The sequence below is a fragment of the Nannobrachium achirus genome, assembly GCF_963921795.1.
Source record: "Nannobrachium achirus genome assembly, chromosome: 7".
In the NCBI taxonomy this organism is placed as follows: domain Eukaryota; kingdom Metazoa; phylum Chordata; class Actinopteri; order Myctophiformes; family Myctophidae; genus Nannobrachium; species Nannobrachium achirus.
The window spans coordinates 42,777,253-42,795,500 of record NC_137816.1 but is presented as its reverse complement, the minus strand read 5'-3'; the positions used below and the strand labels follow the sequence as shown (position 1 = coordinate 42,795,500).

The window sequence follows — 18,248 nt, the reverse complement described above, 5'->3', positions numbered from 1 at the left end:
CAGCTGCAAGTGGAAAACATCCCAGAAGTCATGCAACTCATAGTGCATCGCACATCGCTCTGCAAAAAGCATGATAATATAATCACACATCACTTTTTAGGTTTTCTTCCTGATTCCTGAGGACCGCTCAATAACCAATGAAACCACAGCATATAGCCACCCATCAACAACAACAAAATGGACTTCAAGAAACAATACAAGTACAAGCAGCGAAATCTTGATGGGACTTGTTCTGCTAAATTGTGGTAAAACAGTTGACAAAATATCTGCCTGACTTGCTAAACAAATGACTAAAATATGGGGGCAAAAATCTGCTTTGATTTATAACTGTTCTGCCCTAAACGTCTATATCAGGGGTCAGCAACCTTTTTTAAATTAAGTGCCATGTTTCTATTTTCCAGATAGTCAGTGTGCCATGTCAACATACATTTTAATGACACCGCTTAAAAATTCAGACATATTTTGATTGTCAGGACATTGTTATAATGATCATAGTGACTCAGACCTATCTCCCCGACTCCCTCCCCAGTTGTGTGCAGGATGTAATTTGCTGCAAAGTATTTAACTTAATTTAATTGACTTTAAAATACAAATCCTCTCTCTCACACTTCTGCCAGTATGCCAGTGATCACCCTCCCCTGTGCCAATGTTGGCACCCGTGCCTAGGGTTGCCTACCCCTGGTCTATAATCTCAAATATACAATTTGTGCAAGATAATGTCCAAAACGGTACATTATGTGCTTTGGTGGTGAGTGAGTATTTTCAAGTTAAGACCGTTGACCTGGCAGTTGGGTCATTGTGAGACTGTTGACCTGGCAGTTGGGTCATTGTGAGACTGTTGACCTGGCAATTGAGTCATTGTGAGACTGTTGACCTGGCAGTTGGGTCATTGTGAGACTGTTGACCTGGCAGTTGGGTCATTGTGAGACTGTTGACCTGGCAGTTGGGTCATTGTGGGACTGTTGACCTGGCAGTTGGGTCATTGTGAGACTGTTAACCTGGCAGTTGGGTCATTGTGAGACTGTTGACCTGGCAGTTGGGTCATTGTGAGCTCTGACAGCCTGAGGGGAAAACACCAGACTGTATGTCGTGCACCAATAAATTCAACTGCTACCAATCTTCATCATCATCATCATCATCATCATCCTGGCCAATGATTAAGTAAAACTCCAAATAACACCAAAATAACACCAATAAGGTGAAAGTGCTACTTTGTGAAGCATGGCTTTTAAAATTCCCCTGCAGCGAGAGAGAGAGAGAGAGAGAGAGAGAGAGATGGATGAGGCGGAGGGATGGAGGGTCTCGTTGAATTAACATTAAAAAAAAAACTTCGGTGAAAAGCACGCCTTTCGGCTGCCATGCAAATAAGGCTTTATCAGAGTCCGAGGTGAAGAGCAATCACCTCAACTTTTAGGTGATAAGCTATCACCTAAAAATGTGAAAACAAGTGGAAGTCATCATAGTCACAGACTCACGGTGAAGTCCTATCACTGTGCCTCTGAAACCAGGGGGTACAATCAGTCACTAGGGTGATGGGGAGATATGTAAAAAGGTAAAAACAGAGGAGAAATGTCTATATAGGTCCGCGGTGATGGCTCTTCACTGCGGCTAATGATGTAATGTTGTAGTCTTCTGACTTTAAAAGACTACACCGCGATGATAGCTTATCACCACAGACTGTACTATGATAGGGCCATAAAAGTGGTGTAAAAAGTACTCAAATGTTAAAAGTAAAAGTATCAATATTGCAATGTAGAAATACTCTGTTAAGTAAAAGTCTGGAATTAAAAATGTACTTGAGTAAAAGGTACTCATTCATTATGCGGATGGTCCCATTTCACAAGTTTTCAAATGTATGAACTGTCTAAAAATCGAAAATAGCAGATCTACAAGCTCACAATGTGTTGCATCGCAACACATTATGAGCTTGTAGATCAGCTATTTTCAAATGGATATATGCCAATATATATATATATATATATATATAGGGCCGAAGTGGTAGTGTATTTTGTAATAATAATCGAAATCTACAAAGTAACTAGTAACTAAAGTTTTCAAATAAATGTAGTGGAGTAAAAGTAAAAGTATTGGAAATTCGAAATACTCAAGTAAAGTACAAATACCTCAACATTGTACTTAAGTATAGCACTTAAGTAAATGTACTTTGTTACTTTACATGGTCAGCAGGTGAACTATGTATAGAACTATAGGTGATCTAATATGCTTACATGTCTCCCCAGACAGACCCGCGCAGCCGTTGTCATTTTGCATGTGCTAAAGAGATTGAGTGCCAAGGCGTTAAGGAGAAGAGCGAGGGAAAGTGTTGCAGGAATAGATGGCTTGTGAAATTGAGACAGTATTACATTTGTTCTTGCACTCTATTTAACAGAGGAGGGGACCGCTGAGATTCACTGTCGCTCTTTAATTTGCATCTCATTTCGTTCCTTCGCACCCGTTTCACACGCTTGGTGTTGCTGTCTCACACTTTCCTTCAGTCTCCCACTGTCTGTCTGTCTGTCTGTCTGTCTGTCTGTCTGTCTGTCTGTCCTTCACTCACATGTGCATCATGTTCTCACATATACGGTATACGTACACACACACACACACACACACACACCCACACACACACACACACACACACACACACACACACACACACACACACACACACACACACACAGAAGACATCTAATTAAATGAGCATTTACGAGGTCCTAAACTGCCGTTTAATGTCTCTCATCATTTAAAAACAGTAGAGGTGACAACCAGCTCAAACCGTTCATCAGCTCCTTCCCAGAAGTTTTTTTCTTTTTCGCGACTAGGGAGCTTAGCCCTTTGCAAACCTTCAAAACCATCAGAATAGAAACCAAACAACAACACCACAACAACATGCAGCCCATGTTTCAAGGTGAATCCTACCAGACTAGGATAGTATTGTCTCCGCAAGGCCGAAGGCACCCTGTCTGTCTGTCCGTCCATCCGTCCGTCTGTTACCAGCTTATCTCTGGCACCGTTGGCCCGGTCACTGCCAAACTGTGCACATACACTCCCTGAATGCCAATCCACATGGGCCTGTTCTAGCGCCACCATGAGGCCTAATTTTGCATGTCAACATTTTGGACAGTACTCCTACTGATTCTGTCCGAAAGTCACGTCATGTGATCGACTAAAACATTTCTCAAATCATGAACACAGCATACAATTTTGATGTTTTTTTTATCAGCTTCATGGTGGCGCTATAACGACTAGTTTTTTTCTTTTTTCTTTTTTTTTTACCTATTCACGTTATTCCTGGCCCTCTCTATGGAGGCTGCCATTTTCTTTTACAGGGCAAAACATCTTTTCACTTCCTCCCAAGTAAGGAAGTTACAGGGAATTGTCTGTTGCCAAATTTTGCCAAAGAAATAAGCCCAACAGAAGCAACTAGGCTACTACTTTACATTTACATTTGAAAATAGCAGATCAGCAAGCTTCCTATGTGTCACATTGCGACATATTGTGAGCGTGTATATTTTCTATTTAAAAACTATTGAGGGAAAAACATATTTTGAATATTTTTGAAACATTTTAACAACATAAATCTGTGTGACGGTCCCTGGCACCACATATTTTCAGATGGGGGTCTGCGACTGTGGACAAATATGTTAATCTGGGGTCCTTGATATGAAAAGATTTGGGAACCACTGGTTTAAAAAAATATAGGAAAGTAAGCCCAATAAGCAACTATACTATTTTTTCAAAAGACACTAATTGCTTATTATAAGCAGACATGGCAACCCAGGTACATACAGAGCCCAGAGCCCAGAATGCCAACTACTGACACTTTAATGCAAGGTCAGGCCAGCTTTTTCAGCCTCCGCCTCTTTCAGGATATGAACCGGAAGCCGGGGCCGGGGCCAGGAATAACGTGAATAACTCCACCAATCAGTGTCAAACTTTGTATGTGCAAGGAAAAAAGTAAAGGAAAACCCTTTACCCTGCATTATTCACATCTGACTTTCATAGCATCACCAGAAAAAACTTTTAAATATTATTCCTTCAGATTTTATACCTAAAAATCATGCGAATCAGTACACACTCTATAGGGATGTGATCAAGACGGTTAACATTGGCTTCCAAAGTTTGCAGGATTGGTCAGTTTCTAACAAAATGCCTCAAATCATGAACGCAGCCTGTTCCGTGAAATTTTGAATGCACATTCCCACTAGGTCAAGGAGCAAATGCCACCCTTTTCACATTGGCCTGTTATAGCGCCACCAACAGGTCGACTTTTGCTAAACACATCTTTGGAACAAAATGCCTCAAATTATGGATGGATGGATGGATGGATGGAGCATTCGCTACAGGGAGATGGAGTAACTGGAACGCTGAGATGTTTACTCTGACAGGAGGCTAACGCCATGCATTGTGTTGTTAGCTTGAAAATCTATTATTTTTAGACACTCTAAATGAGGCTTCATATTTATATCTTGTCTCCCAACAGTCTTTGCTAACTCAGACAAGGAGTCAAGTCTTCAAGTAAGAGAGCAATTCATCCACACGGAAACAAGCTGGCAGACTCCACATCCTCTGCCCTCTGTGTGCGGATACACGTGCGCGCATGCCTGCAAACACAACAACACTCAAGCACTTTTACACATGCACACATACACTCAGGAAGTCCCACTGTGCAGCTGTATAATTCATAATGAGTCTTTGTCTCTTATGATTCAGGGCCTGTTTTCTATGAATAGATGATTACTCTGCTGTTTCACACAAAACTAGAATCTCACTCTCAGCCAAAAACTCGCAGAGAGGTTCTCGTCATGAGGTAGGGGGCCTCTAGGAGGACACCAGCACATGTCATGGAGCTGTGGGGTTGGGCCAGAGGCAGACATTAGGGTCACTAATATTCAAGTCACAGTTCTGAACAGCAGCAAAGTGGGGGATTCCATTTATTTCCTGTAGGGGACCCCTCACTACAGCGGAAATTGAACTGTTCACATTTGCTGTAGAACTGTACATGGTGGCAGGGAACTGTCCATGGTGGCAGGGGAACTGTCCATGGTGGAAATGTCCATTGTAGAACATTTCATAGTAGCAGTGGAACTGTCCATGGTAGCAGTGCAACTGTCCATGGTAGAATATTCCACATTAGCAGTGGAACTGTCCATGGTAGAATCTTTCATAGTAGCAGTGGAACTGTCCATGGTAGCAGTGGAACTGTCCATGGTAGAACCTTTCATAGTAGCAGTGGAACTGTCCATGGTAGCAGTGGAACTGTCCATTGTAGAACATTTCATAGTAGCAGTGGAACTGTCCATGGTACAACATTTCACAGTAGCAGTGGAACTGTCCATGGTACAACATTTCACAGTAGCAGTGGAACTGTACAGGTATATGGTGGAATACCATGTACATACAGTAGATGTCCTTTGCCACTGTGAATAGTTAATTAGTTAATTAAAAACAGAGGCAAAGGACATCTATGTACACAACTACAGTATAAACTGACTGAGTTTAGAGCAACAGCCAATGGAAGAGCAGAGTCTATGTCAAACACGCACTGGTGGGCTTCTCATCTCCCATGTTGTAGACCAGATAAATGTATTTGGCCGCAGACCCCCATCTAAAAATATTGTGTGCCAGAGGCCCTCATAAAAGATTTGTATTGTTAAAATGTTTATAAAACATTCAATTTTTTTTAAAGATTCTTTGAAAATAGATTGAGCGTTTTCAAATCTATGTCTATAGGTTTAAAGTGGTTAGGGTTAAGCCGAGTTTAATTTAGCTGGGGACCCCCTGGAATCCCCCAAGGGGGGCCTGGGGGTCCCTGGACTCCACTTTCAGAAACACTGTTGTGGATGAGCATAAATAGAGTATGTAAATACCTCATTGGCTCCTTTTCACTGGAGCAATGAATCATCCCGGCCGTGCCGCTATGTACTGTAGCCTATCTTTATTTAAGTCTATTGAGACAGAAGGTCTCCCCACAATTAAAATAACCAAAACTCTCTACTTTTTTCAAGCACTTTTGTTAGTTACAAATGTCAGAAATGTAGTTATGATACAGGACATGTTAAATTAGAAATAGTGGATGTGGTTTTTCATAGTGAAACACATCTTAAATTCATGGATATTAAACGCACGACTCAGGCATATTGCTTGCAGTGGAATTATGGCAAGCTGACCCAGCTAATATGGAAGCAGCGTTGACACATGGCCCCAGTGGTCAGTGTGGTGTGATTGCAGATTATCTCACATACTAAAGGTCGATCAACATCACATTTGTCTTGTGCACACTAAAAACAGGGCCAGAATGTCCAAATACTCCTCCGTTTCTATGTCTGACTATATCATCTCTTTATGCAAAACCACAGATAAATCATCCCTCCAGGCTCTAGTTCTCTAACTGGCCCAATCAACGGGCGGTGTTGCTGCATGAAAACAAACAAATCCCAATGCCTCCCATCTTATATCATTACAGCCAGGAACATTTTGGCTTTTATGTTTTACAGTTGTTCCTGTTTGAAACCGCTATAATTTGTCGCAGAAATGCCTGCCTTTGCAGAGAGAGAGAGAACTTTCACAGCATTCCCCAGCCAACAGGAGCTTATTAGGACATTTGTTATCAGAACAGAGCTCAGAGCTCTGTTCATGATTGCTGCAGAAGTTTTTTCTTTTTTTTTCTGTCATAAACATTGGCTGAATTAAGCGCTCAATGAAGGTATGCAGAGTGAAGGTATAATTGTTCTGCAATCACTTGTGACTAAAACATGAGATTATGATTATGATAATGTCCTTCATCCACAGTCTCTGGGTGGTATTTGTCAAAAAGGAAAATGTTGGCTGTTTTAGAGACTAGAGCCCCTTTTCCACTGCAAGGTGGAACCTGAACCTATTTTTTTGGTTCTGATTTTGTTTCCATCGCGAACGGCCGGTTCCAGACGAGGTTCCTGGAACCTTTTTTAGGTCCTGCTCTTGATGTAGTACTAAACTTTAGTTCTGGGAACCTATGGGAGGGGCCAGCGCTGCTGGTCTTTTTTTTTATTTATTTTTTATTACCTTCCCGGTTAGTTCTGGTTATATGGAAATGTAAGCAGAACTTGGTCCCGGAACTTCACAGGTTCTTGAAAGTTCTTGGTTCTGGAAAGTTTTGGTTCTAGTTCTGGGTTGGCCCTACAGTGGAAATGCAGTGGCTTCAGAAACCAAGTATAGGTAGAGAGCCGTATTTAAAGGAGCCTTCCCTACTGATTGAGAGCTTTGATTGGAGTATGGCAGTCAAGTGACGCAATGACCAGCAAATATGAGAATGAGGAACGAGAACAGAGCTGACTGACATCTGACTACAGTTGGGCGGGACAACTCCCGTGTCCTGCATAAACTAACGTTGTCGCTTCAATTACCAGTTGTTGATAATAAAGAAGGATCCTTGGGGCAAGAGTGTTGAAGCTCAATGCTGGAGTGTTGGGAAGAGGAGCGCACCTGTGTGTCTTTACCATGGAAATGCATGGCAGACAGGCACTGCCAGCCAGTAAGGAAAAGTAAGGAAATGTCTTTACCTAAGTAAAAGTATCAATACTGCAATATAGAAATACTCTGTTACGGTCAAAATGTACTTGAGTAAAAGTACAAAAGTGTTGGCATCAAAATGTACTTATAGTACCAAAAGTAAAAGTACAAAATGTTTGAAAATAGCCGATCTACAAGCTCATAACGCGTAGCATCGCGACGCATTGTGAGCTTGTAGATCGCCTATTTTCAAATAGCCACGGTATAAAATAACATGGTTTATGTATGTTTTATAGTATTATAATTTATATCTTCAAAGTAACTAGTACTGTAACTAACGTTTTCAAGTAATTGTAGTGGAGTAAAAGTACAATATTAGGATCCAAGATGTAGTGGAGTAGATTTAAAAGAATTGGAAATTGGAAATACCCAATAAAGTACAAATACCTCCAAGTGAGAGTGTGTACAGTACCTAAGTAAATGTACCTAGTTACTTTACACCACTGCTGCCAGCTCAAAAAAACACTTTCTGTGAACATGGCCCTTTAAAAGGTCCAAACCAGAGGGCCTGTGTGAGGCATTGTTAATTCACTGCAGGTTTCTATTGATTAACCGTCTACTCCCAGACCGCAGAGCTGATATCCCCCCCAACTTATGAACACCCACGTTTACTTAGCCTGTTTACACCACCTAATACACACTGCAGCTGTGTGGCCAGTACCTTCACCTTCTGCCTCTAGACCTGCTGTGTAATCGCCCAGGTCGATCAAACCACGTTCGCCATTTAGGAGCCGAAGTTTGGGAGCACCGGTGGTGAGGCGCTATCCATAACAGTGGTCCTTTATAGTCCATGGGCCATACAAGATGTCGCTATCGGAAAGGTGGCAAAGGTTATCATGCATTTTTGAAAAGCTCTATATCTGTAGATTATAATTTGGTATGATAACCCTTTCTGAGACACAGCTAAATTGGTGTTATCAGTCGCTAGAGTTGGTGTCCCATTAACTTTACATTACAGGAAAAAAAAGCTATAGCTGAATCCATTGCAATTCATCACTTTTCACACTTTTGTGTTTTAGCCCAATGAATGTTTTTTATGCAAAACAGATGTTTGCAATGGATTTAGAATCATGAAAAAACCCTAGTTTGACCCCTCATGTTACTTAAAGCAGATTACGTTTTTGCTTTTTTTCCCTGTAATGTAAAGTTAATGGGACACCAACTCTAGCGGCTGATAACACCAATTTAGCTGTGTCTCAGAAAGGGTTATCATACCAAAATATAATCTACAGATATAGAGCTTTTCAAAAATGCATGATAACCTTTGCCACCTTTCCGATACCGACATCTCGTATGGCCCATGGACTATTATGGCAGTGGTTCGCAAAGCGGGCTCCAGGGACCCCCAGCCCCAGGGCTTCCATGTGGTCCCCAGCAAAATTAGTTCATATATAGCTTCAACCACTTTAACCCTATACTGCACATTGGCTCACAATGCGTCACAGCGCAACATGTTGTGAGCTTGTAGGCTATTTATTTTTAAATGTATTGGAAATACAGTGTGTGTGTGTGTGTGCGCGCGTGCGCGCGTGTGTGCGTGCGTGCGTGCGTGCGTGCGTGTGCAGGCGCGCGTGCGTGCGTGTGTGTGTGCGTGTCCTACCTCCCGTACGCTGACCCAGTAGCCAATAACGGGGTCGGTGGCTGCAGGCTCTTTCTGCGTCCACTGCAGGTTATAGGAGTAGTTTCCCTTCATGGTGCGGATGGGGTTGGGTGTGTCGTAGTAGAACTCAGCGCTGTATGGACGTGCTACAACAGCCAGGAAGGAGGCAATGGAGAGGAACCATGAAGGAGGATATGGGGGAGAGAGACTGCTTATTAATGTTAGGCGAACACTGACTTGAGTTAATCCCTGACATATGTTATAATACTAGAGGTTTGGGCCTCTAGGGTAATATAGAATTGTCAACAAAAAGATGATTTTCTTTTGTAGTTTAAAGGCATGGGTGGATAGAATCGCAGATCTGTGTCACTCCAACAGTTCAATTGAAAACATATTTTAACATATTTAGAAAAGGCTTTCGGGGGTGAAATCATGGAGTGGGTGTTGTGAAACCTTTGCCAGTCAATAATTATATCAAATCGAACTTTTGTTTTATTAAAATAATTACAGTACTCAGTACTGTAGCTTTAAATTAACTAAATTAACTAAATTAACACTGCTCCCCAAGAGTGTACTGTATAAAGATTCTGTAGCATTGGGAATGTTTTTTCTTCTTTATTTTTTCCCCCCTTTAATTAGATAGAGAGTTTGAACTCCACAAGCTTGTATGTTCCCACTTCCCACCCACCTGTGGGTCCTTAAACGAGGGAAGCCATGCATACAGCACATCACTCTTGAGTAAATCTTATATCAAAACTGTTTTCATTAACTCACAAGAGACATTAAACGTGCACATGGACGTGGCTTCATTAAATGGCACTGTCCAGTCCACGGACAATGTTTTTTTTTAGCTGGCAGTGCTTGCATTTCTGCCATGGTTCTATGGCAGTGGTTTTCAACCAGTTGTCCGGGGACCACCAGTGGTCTTGAGGGGGTTCCATGTGGTCCCCAGCGAAATGATGGACAGTCGGTAACCAAATAGACCCTTATATAGATCTTTAACTGTATGTAAAATGAAACCAAATGCACCCTTGCGGGGGTGAGAGCTAGGCTAAATCTCATCAGGTGGTCCGTGGCTCAAATGCAGAATAAATAATGGGCCTTGATATGAAAAGGGTTGAAAAAAAACTGTTCTGTGGTAAAGACGCGCTGGTGCGCTTCTCTTTCCCAGCGCTCAAGCATTGTGCTCCAACCCTCTTGGCTACTGTTACATTTTTGGAGAGGAGCGTCGGTCATTGATTTACTCTGCCAGCCAAATTCAGCCTGAATCAGATCTGTGTCACATCAAGATTGGAATCTGATTTTCTTAAATTAGTCTAAATGCAGACAGGTCACATGCAGGTCACATGAAATCCTATTTTTACAAACCACATCCAGAGGTGGTTTCAAATCTGATTTCTAAAGATGTGTCTCAGTCTGAATGCACTAACCCAATCTAACGAGCCAAGTCACATATTAAACTGTCTAAAACGTCACTTTCAGCGCGACCAGAGTGCCACTGATGTCATTACAGAAAGCGAGAATTGCATTTTGATTTACAAGTGTGCAAGGGTGTAATGAAAATAAAACGGTTCTGTATACGTTTTACACTAAAGAAGAAATGGAAAGCAGCATTCAGTGGACAGACGGGGTTCACAAGATCCTAACTGCAATGTCAGAGGAAATTTTTAAAATGTAAAAACACACAGAGATGACACCTTTGGTTGAAGTTGTTAAAATCAGTCTGAACACACAGATCATATCTGTGTCACTTGCAAATGCAGTGAGAACTAAATCAGATTCAGGATAGATTTGACTGCAGTCTAAATCCAGCCTAACGTGCCCATGGACGTGGCTTCATCAACTCACCAGACACATCAAACGTGCATGTAGACGTGCCGGCCACGTTGCTGACTCGGCCCTCATAGGATCCGTTGCTGGTGGGGTCCAGCTTGAACCTGAGCTCCGGGGTGTCCTTCAGGTCCGGGGGGGCCATGCGGACCGCCTCACCGTTGCGAAACCAGCGCACGTTGGTGAGACGAGGAGGGTTGGAGCGCAGGACGGCACAGCGCAGCGTTACGATCTGGTAGTTCCTGGAACGCACTTCCTGGAAGACCGGGTCCAGGATGGGAGGATCTGGAAACAAGATGGGGGGGTGGGGGGGTTTAACAATGTTTAAGACAGGGGTCTTCAACAGGGGATCCTCCAAATCTTTGTGTGATAGAAGCTTTTCTTCTCCATTTCTGTTAAACACTTGAACCCTAGCGTCCATATTGTGAGAACTTTAGACAAAAATAGCAGATCTACAAGCGGCTATTTTTGGCAAAGAGGTTTCGTGTAGAGGGGGGAAAGAGCAGACCAAGTACAGAGTGAAAGGTCAAGTTTATTATGTATTGACGGTTCAAGAGGCCCGGCTGCAGGATGAAATGACTAAGGGGGCTTTTGAAAATTGTGAGGGGGCAAATATTTTTTATATAGGCAAGTAATAATTAACATTCTGTTTATAATCTATAATACCTACAACAGATGCCAGTTTTTGGGAGCTGAAATAACAGCCGCTGCTACTGGGCTGTGGTTTAGGTGATTTTAAATTGCGGATTAAACTGTGTTTCAATACTGTTATTGTAATCTCTATGACAATAATAATATTCAGCCAATATTTGTTTTGTTTTTGATATTTTCTTGACTTTACATATAATATAAACTGAGGGGGCACAACTTGCAACTGAGGGTGCAATGCCCCCCCCAGGCCCCCCCGTAACGCCGGGCCTTCAAGTGCAAATATCTGAAAACACAAATTGACATGAATCCAAAATACACTGATGATCGATCGTGCTGTCAAACAATGAAACTTTATGGAATCTCTGAAAATGCTGTGGGGGTCCCTGCTTCATCTCTCTCTCAACTAAGGGGTCCTCGGCCTGAAAACTTTGAAGACCCCTGGTTTAAGAGATTTTGAAGGCTACGTTTTTGCTCTGTTCTATTGAATCGACTTATTTTTTCATCTAAGCAGCTCAATATGAAGTTATTCATTTCTGACAAATGTATTTAAGGTACATGACAGCAAAGATACAGTACAGTAATAGTAATAGTGCAGTACGTGTGAATTCATGAACAATTGTATCACGCACAGATTGATAGCAATAAAGGCAAATAATATATTACACTTAACACATTGTTTGTATTAATCTTTGAATGAAAAGTCCATGTAATGTACAAGTCAGAGTTTGTAATGTTGGATCCGCTTCTCTTTTTGTGTTGAGAAAGCAGGGCTCATGGGAGCTAATTAACCAAGGAAATGAGGTTAGCTAAGACATAACAAACGAAATGGAATACTCTAATTGAAAAACATTAGACAGCAGCAGAGAAAAAAAAATATTAACTGATAATATTAATCTTTTCACCTCATAAACATTTAATTTGCCCATTCAATGCACAGTATTTGTTTTGCATTACTTAACTATGGGTTCCATTTGATAGGACTGCACGCATGTTCTCATGAGGCATTTATTTATTTCAACAGCTACTGTACACACCAAATGTGACTGTAAGAATATTGCATGAGAATAATTGACAAAGCAATAAGATTTTAATGATAATATAACATTATTAAAACAGTATTTACAGTAAGCTATGCGGATGACACTCAACTGTTTTTGTCCTTCCCCCCTTCTGCCACCCAGGTGGAAGAATGCATTGCTGCATGTTTGGTCGACATCTCACAGTGGATGTCAGCCCACCACCTCAAGCTGAATCCAGACAAGACAGAGCTTCTCTTCTCCCCATGCAAGATCTCACTATTTCCATAGATAATGCTTTGGTGACTTCGGTTCCAACTGCTAGAAACCTTGGTGTGGTCCTGGACAGCCAGATCATTCAAGGCACACATTGCATCAGTCACCCGGTCCTGTAGGTTCACACTCTATAACATCCGTAGAATCAGACTCTTCCTCACCCAGGTGTCAGCCCATCTCCTCATCCAGACATCTGTCATATCAAAACTTGACTATTGTAACTCTCTCCTCACTGGCCTCCCGGCATGTGCACTTAAGCCTCTCCAACTGATCCAAAATGCCACGGCACGACTGGTCTTCAACCAGCCAAAATTCTCACACATCTCCCCCCTTCTCCGCTCCCTCCACTGGCTACCGGTTGCGACCCGCACTGAATTTAAAACACTGATGCTGACCTTTAAAGAAGCCAAAAGTAGGGCTCCTCCCAACATATTCTCACCTCCAAAGCGTCAGACAACTGACGCGCTGTACTGCGTCGGACGAGGGGACGCTTTGGGTATGCCTACTGTTTTAAGTGTTGGACGCATTGGGTATGGCCAGTGGTCTAAGAAGAAAGAAAAAAAAAAGTTGTTCCCGAAGCGAGATTCGATACCACTATGAAGGGTTTACCAGCCACCCGACGTTACCGTTCACGCCACTATAAACGACGGAGCCGCGACGTCTCAGGCGCCAATGAGCCCTGGGAGCCGCCGCCGAGGGAGCGGTAGCGACCGAGTCGCCGCGGCGATCGGTGCGAACGGCGCATGAGCCGACTCAGCGGCGTTACCGAATGATGTGCCGTTATGGACAGAATAGTACATTTTGACCAGGGGACTGCTTCCGCGTCCAAATGCGGCTCAAAGAAGGGACTACGTTCCGTTATTATCCACGTTGTCAAAGATAAAAGCACAAAAAAAAGAATGATGACTGATAAAACTGAGACCCAGGTTCGATTCCCCGTGACTGGAAAATATTCCAGTGAAGACGTGTCGGCCCTCCTGGTCCCCAAACTGTGGAATAAACTCCCTGCATGCGCCCTAAGACTCTCCGTTCGTGTCTGACAGAAGACGCTGTAAGCGTCCCAACGCGTCGCACGGGTGAAGCTGAAAGCGAGTTGGGAACACGTCGGGGGGTTGAAGCAGAGTGGGTGAGAACGGGCTGCTCCTCCATACCTCCAAAACCTGATCAACCCCTACAACCCCACCCGTTCACTCAGATCAGCTAACACAGGGATGCTGACAGAACCCTCGCTAAAAACTCCAGGAGAAAAATCCACTCGTCCTAGACAATTTGCCTCCTGGTCCTCAAACTGTGGAATAAACTCCCTGTCGCACTTAGAACTACAGACTCACTCCCTAGCTTCCACCGTGGACTGATACCAATAAATAGGAACTTCCGAAACGGAACACAATCGATTGATCGAAACATGCACGCGACACACCCATTTGACCACTTTCGAGATATTCGTGATAAGTGAGCCCTGATCAAGAAAAGGCTGAGAACCACTGATCTACAATTGTCAATATGTCAATTATTTGTTGTTTTCTCAATGCCGACGTCCCCTACTGTACCTTGCTCCGTGTTCACTCATGCAAAGAATGTTTAGACAGTTGCTACCGTGGGTTTGGTTTAGGTGTCGTATCGTAGTTACTTTGCACTTAGAGCAGTGATGGCTGAGTGGTTAGTGTCCATACCTAGGACTCCGGAGGCCCCAGAGGTCGCAGGTACGATTCCCCGCTCCAGCTATCACTGCTCCCCTCCCCCTCGCACTCCTTGTGGGCAGCACTGGGTTCAGCTGGGTTAAGCTGAAAAAAGCAGCTGGGTTGGGCTGCAAATATCTGAATTTCCCTCGCGGGAGGAGTAGGTAACTATTAAAATTTTCTTTGCACCATTTATTCAGTCATTTGTAGGGTTCATGTAGATCTTTGCACTTTGTAAGTTACTGCTAAATTGCTAAATTGAGTATTGTAAATTACCTATATTAAAAAAGACACACGTGAGGCCTAACAAGCCATGTTGTCATCCTGAACAAATGTTAGCACCGTGAGGGCACCCTCTCATCCTCCCTCCAGCCAGACCTCGACAGTCTGCGCTAACCTTCTCTCACCAGCTGTAATTAACATGTCAGCAGCTCTCTGTGGATAATAACCATCTAGCTGTCATTACCCGCAGGTCAGCGGAGCAGCAACGCAGCCAATAAGCAGCCAGCTAGCACACCCCCTCCAGCTAATCATAGATATTAGATGAGATGCTAATGTGGCTAATGCAGTGCAGTAGCTGATGATAAGGTGCATGCTGGAGGTGAACTGGGCTTGGTGGCACGACTCTGAGTCTCTCAGGAGACACATTTATCAGAGAAGGAAAAGTGTATTGTAATTCTATGTTATGCCTGCAATTTACATACAGTACGTCCCTGTTGGGCGGAAACCTCGTAGCCTATTATGTCCAAAATAGTTAGGCTACTTTTCCTTTGCTCCTGTGGATCCAACATAGCTATTATTTTGTCATAAGCTCTTGTTAATAGTTCATACTGTAGGTTCAATATTTTTAAAACCCACAAACACAATTAAAGCTTTCACACCAAACGTGTTAAAAAATAGCAGTTTTACAATCTTACAATGCATCACATTGTGTCGCGTTGTGAGTTAGAAGAGACTTTTGCTTCTTATGTGTGACACTGTATATACAGTATGATAAAGTAGGACATTAATTCACAAACAGAGACAAACAGTGGCGATAATGATACTGTGGTGCAAGGAAGAGAGGGAGGGAGATAGTCACAGTAAAGACAAAGAAAGAGTGAAGCACTCAGCTAAATATTGAGCACATTTAACACTTAAGTAGAGACAAAAGTGAGAGCGAAAGCAGGGGCATCAATTGGGTATGGCAGGGGTATGCAGCTGCCATACCCTGGGTCCATGGGGGGAAATAAAAGTTACTTTTAAATATAAATCCGTGAATGTCTCTTTGTCTATCTGTGCTGGTTATTATGTTGTTAAATTCCAGTAAAATAACTACAGATGCAACATTTAACAAAATGGTCACTTTAACAAGGAATTATAATTATATTCTCCACTCTTGTATTTTCCCCATCTTGACAAAATGGTATATTCCTAGGTTCTGCAAGTCAGCTGCACAGGTGCAATTCACTATTGTTAATTGTGGCACGTTTACTAACATGCCAAGTTTAGCTGCACTTGAACAACCGTTCCAGGCTGCATATATAGCCCAATAAACTGTAGAAACGGGGGGGGAAATAGAATGCACAATAAATGTATCATGCCTGTTGCTAAGGTGTCTTGCACACGCGCCAAGTTGCCATACCATAGCTTTTCCTGAACTGACACCACTGAGCGAAAGAAATAGAGGAAGAGAAAGGAAGCAGGCCACAGGGGAAGATAAATGTCAGAAGAAGAGAGGTGATATTATAGACATATATCACTGGACATGCTAAGTTGTAACAGGAGACGGGCCCATTTAAAGTAAATGTCTACTCACAGCAATAACCGCACTTTTCAATTTTAATATCCAGCGTATATTTTTTCAAAGCCAGCAATTACCTCCTCACATAACGACCGTTCTTACCACCTCGTTAATCTGTGGAGATACAGTACAGTACAGCTTCCACAGGGCATTTCCATTTTACAATAGAATGGTATTTAATTAAAGCAACAATGCTTATTATGTCAGTTGCCTCCCTCTCTTGATGGAACGAGGTAATTGCAAGGATGTATGAACTACAATAAAGATAGTGGTGCATCTAGTGTCCAATCCCAAGCCCCCAGAATGGCATATAACATTCTTCTGGGCTTGTTCATTGAAGCCGTCGACCATAGTGGCCAAAGCTGGAACTGCAGGCGGGGTGAAAAATACATGCACAAGCAAAAGAGCGCGCCGCTGGGTCTGCTATGGGGTTCAACGGACGTCGTTTGACTTCCGTGACGTCCGTGACGTAATTACCTCTCGACATAACACATTTTGGCATATCCAGACGTGCCAATTTCCCCCACAATGCACCTGGATTCAGCTTCTTCCGGGTGCTTCAAAGCGCCACTGAGCACTTGCATTGAAATGAATAGCTGGGGACAGGGCTATCCGCTCTCTATTATATTCGTCACTGTCTGGCCAAAACCTCTTACTGTAACTCCATTTTTGAGGTTTTTGTATTTTGGCATAAATCAGGGCTATTGAACACCCTTTACATCTGAGTGTAGGTTAAAATAATATTTAACCAATGGAAAGTAGTAAAAATGCTTGGGACAAAACCTCAACTCCACACTTTCTGCCAAACCAGCTAACTCCACCCGATTGGCCCTCTCTTTTCTTCATAAATATGTGCTATTGAACACCCTTTACGTCTGTGTGTTGGTTACAATAATATTGAACCAATGAAAAGTAATAAAAAGCCCTTCGGTCAAAACCTCCTAACTCCACTTGACCTCATTTTCCCAAAAATGAACATTTTGGAGTTAGGAGGTTTCAGCAGAGATAATTATACTCTATATGTCCAATCCAGTGCGCAGTCTTGATTCAACGCTTTATTAATTCATAATAGTTTGGGATTGTACGGTAGCTTTAATTATAATTGGTTACGTGGCATCGTTATGTGACATCTAACAACAGTCCACAACAACTGACATCTAACATTGTACTGATGGACTGTAGCTTGGTGGACATGGCGAGGGTGAAATGGTGAGAGGGAGGACGAAGAAGAGCACAGAAGATGAGCGTGAAGATGGAAAAATGAGTGAAAATGTACTGTAGGAAAGAATGGCAAGAGAGAGAGAGAGAGAGAGGCAGAGACAGAGAGACAGAGAGAGCTCTAATTTGGTTTTTGATATAATTTTCTCTCAGAGGAGGTTTAACTGGATGGACTGTAAAAGAGAAGGAGGAGAAAAGAAGAGGAATGACAGAGTGACAAATGGATGGGTTAAGGGCTGAAAGAGGGAAAGGTAGAGTAATGAGATGGTTGGAGGGCAGAGCGAGCGCACAGAGAGAGAGAAGCAAGATGAAGATTGAGAAGAGGATGTGAGGAGTTCTGGGAAAAGATAAATCCCTGGAGAGAGAGAGAGAGAGAGCGAGAGAGAGAGAGAGAGAGAGAGAGAGCGGCCAGGTGAGGAGAGAGAGAGAGAGAGAGAGAGAGTAATACAGAAGACCGGTGAGGAGAGAGAGACAGGGCCGTAGCGCGTCTAGTCTAATCAGCCCTCTATGTGAGCTCTCTCGAATGCGCCTCTATCCACGATTTTTGCGGGTTTTGGCGTGAATTTAGTCGGTTTGGGGCTGGTTTGGGTCCACTCCCTCCATTTCGGCGCCCCCTCGGCGCCCCCTCTAGGATGGCGCTCTAG

At 42.9% G+C, this 18,248-nt stretch overlaps 1 protein-coding gene across 1 annotated transcript in view; it reads right to left on the bottom strand.

The window, feature by feature from the left end:
• Positions 1 to 18,248, bottom strand: part of LOC308288035 (MAM domain-containing glycosylphosphatidylinositol anchor protein 1-like) — a gene marked incomplete at both ends in the record, with an annotated part of 257,477 nt that overhangs the window by 54,886 nt on the left and 184,343 nt on the right. The window contains 2 exon segments of the mRNA XM_080729379.1: positions 9,152 to 9,297; positions 11,000 to 11,266. Of these exon segments, the coding sequence (XP_080585505.1) occupies positions 9,152 to 9,297; positions 11,000 to 11,266 (413 nt within the window).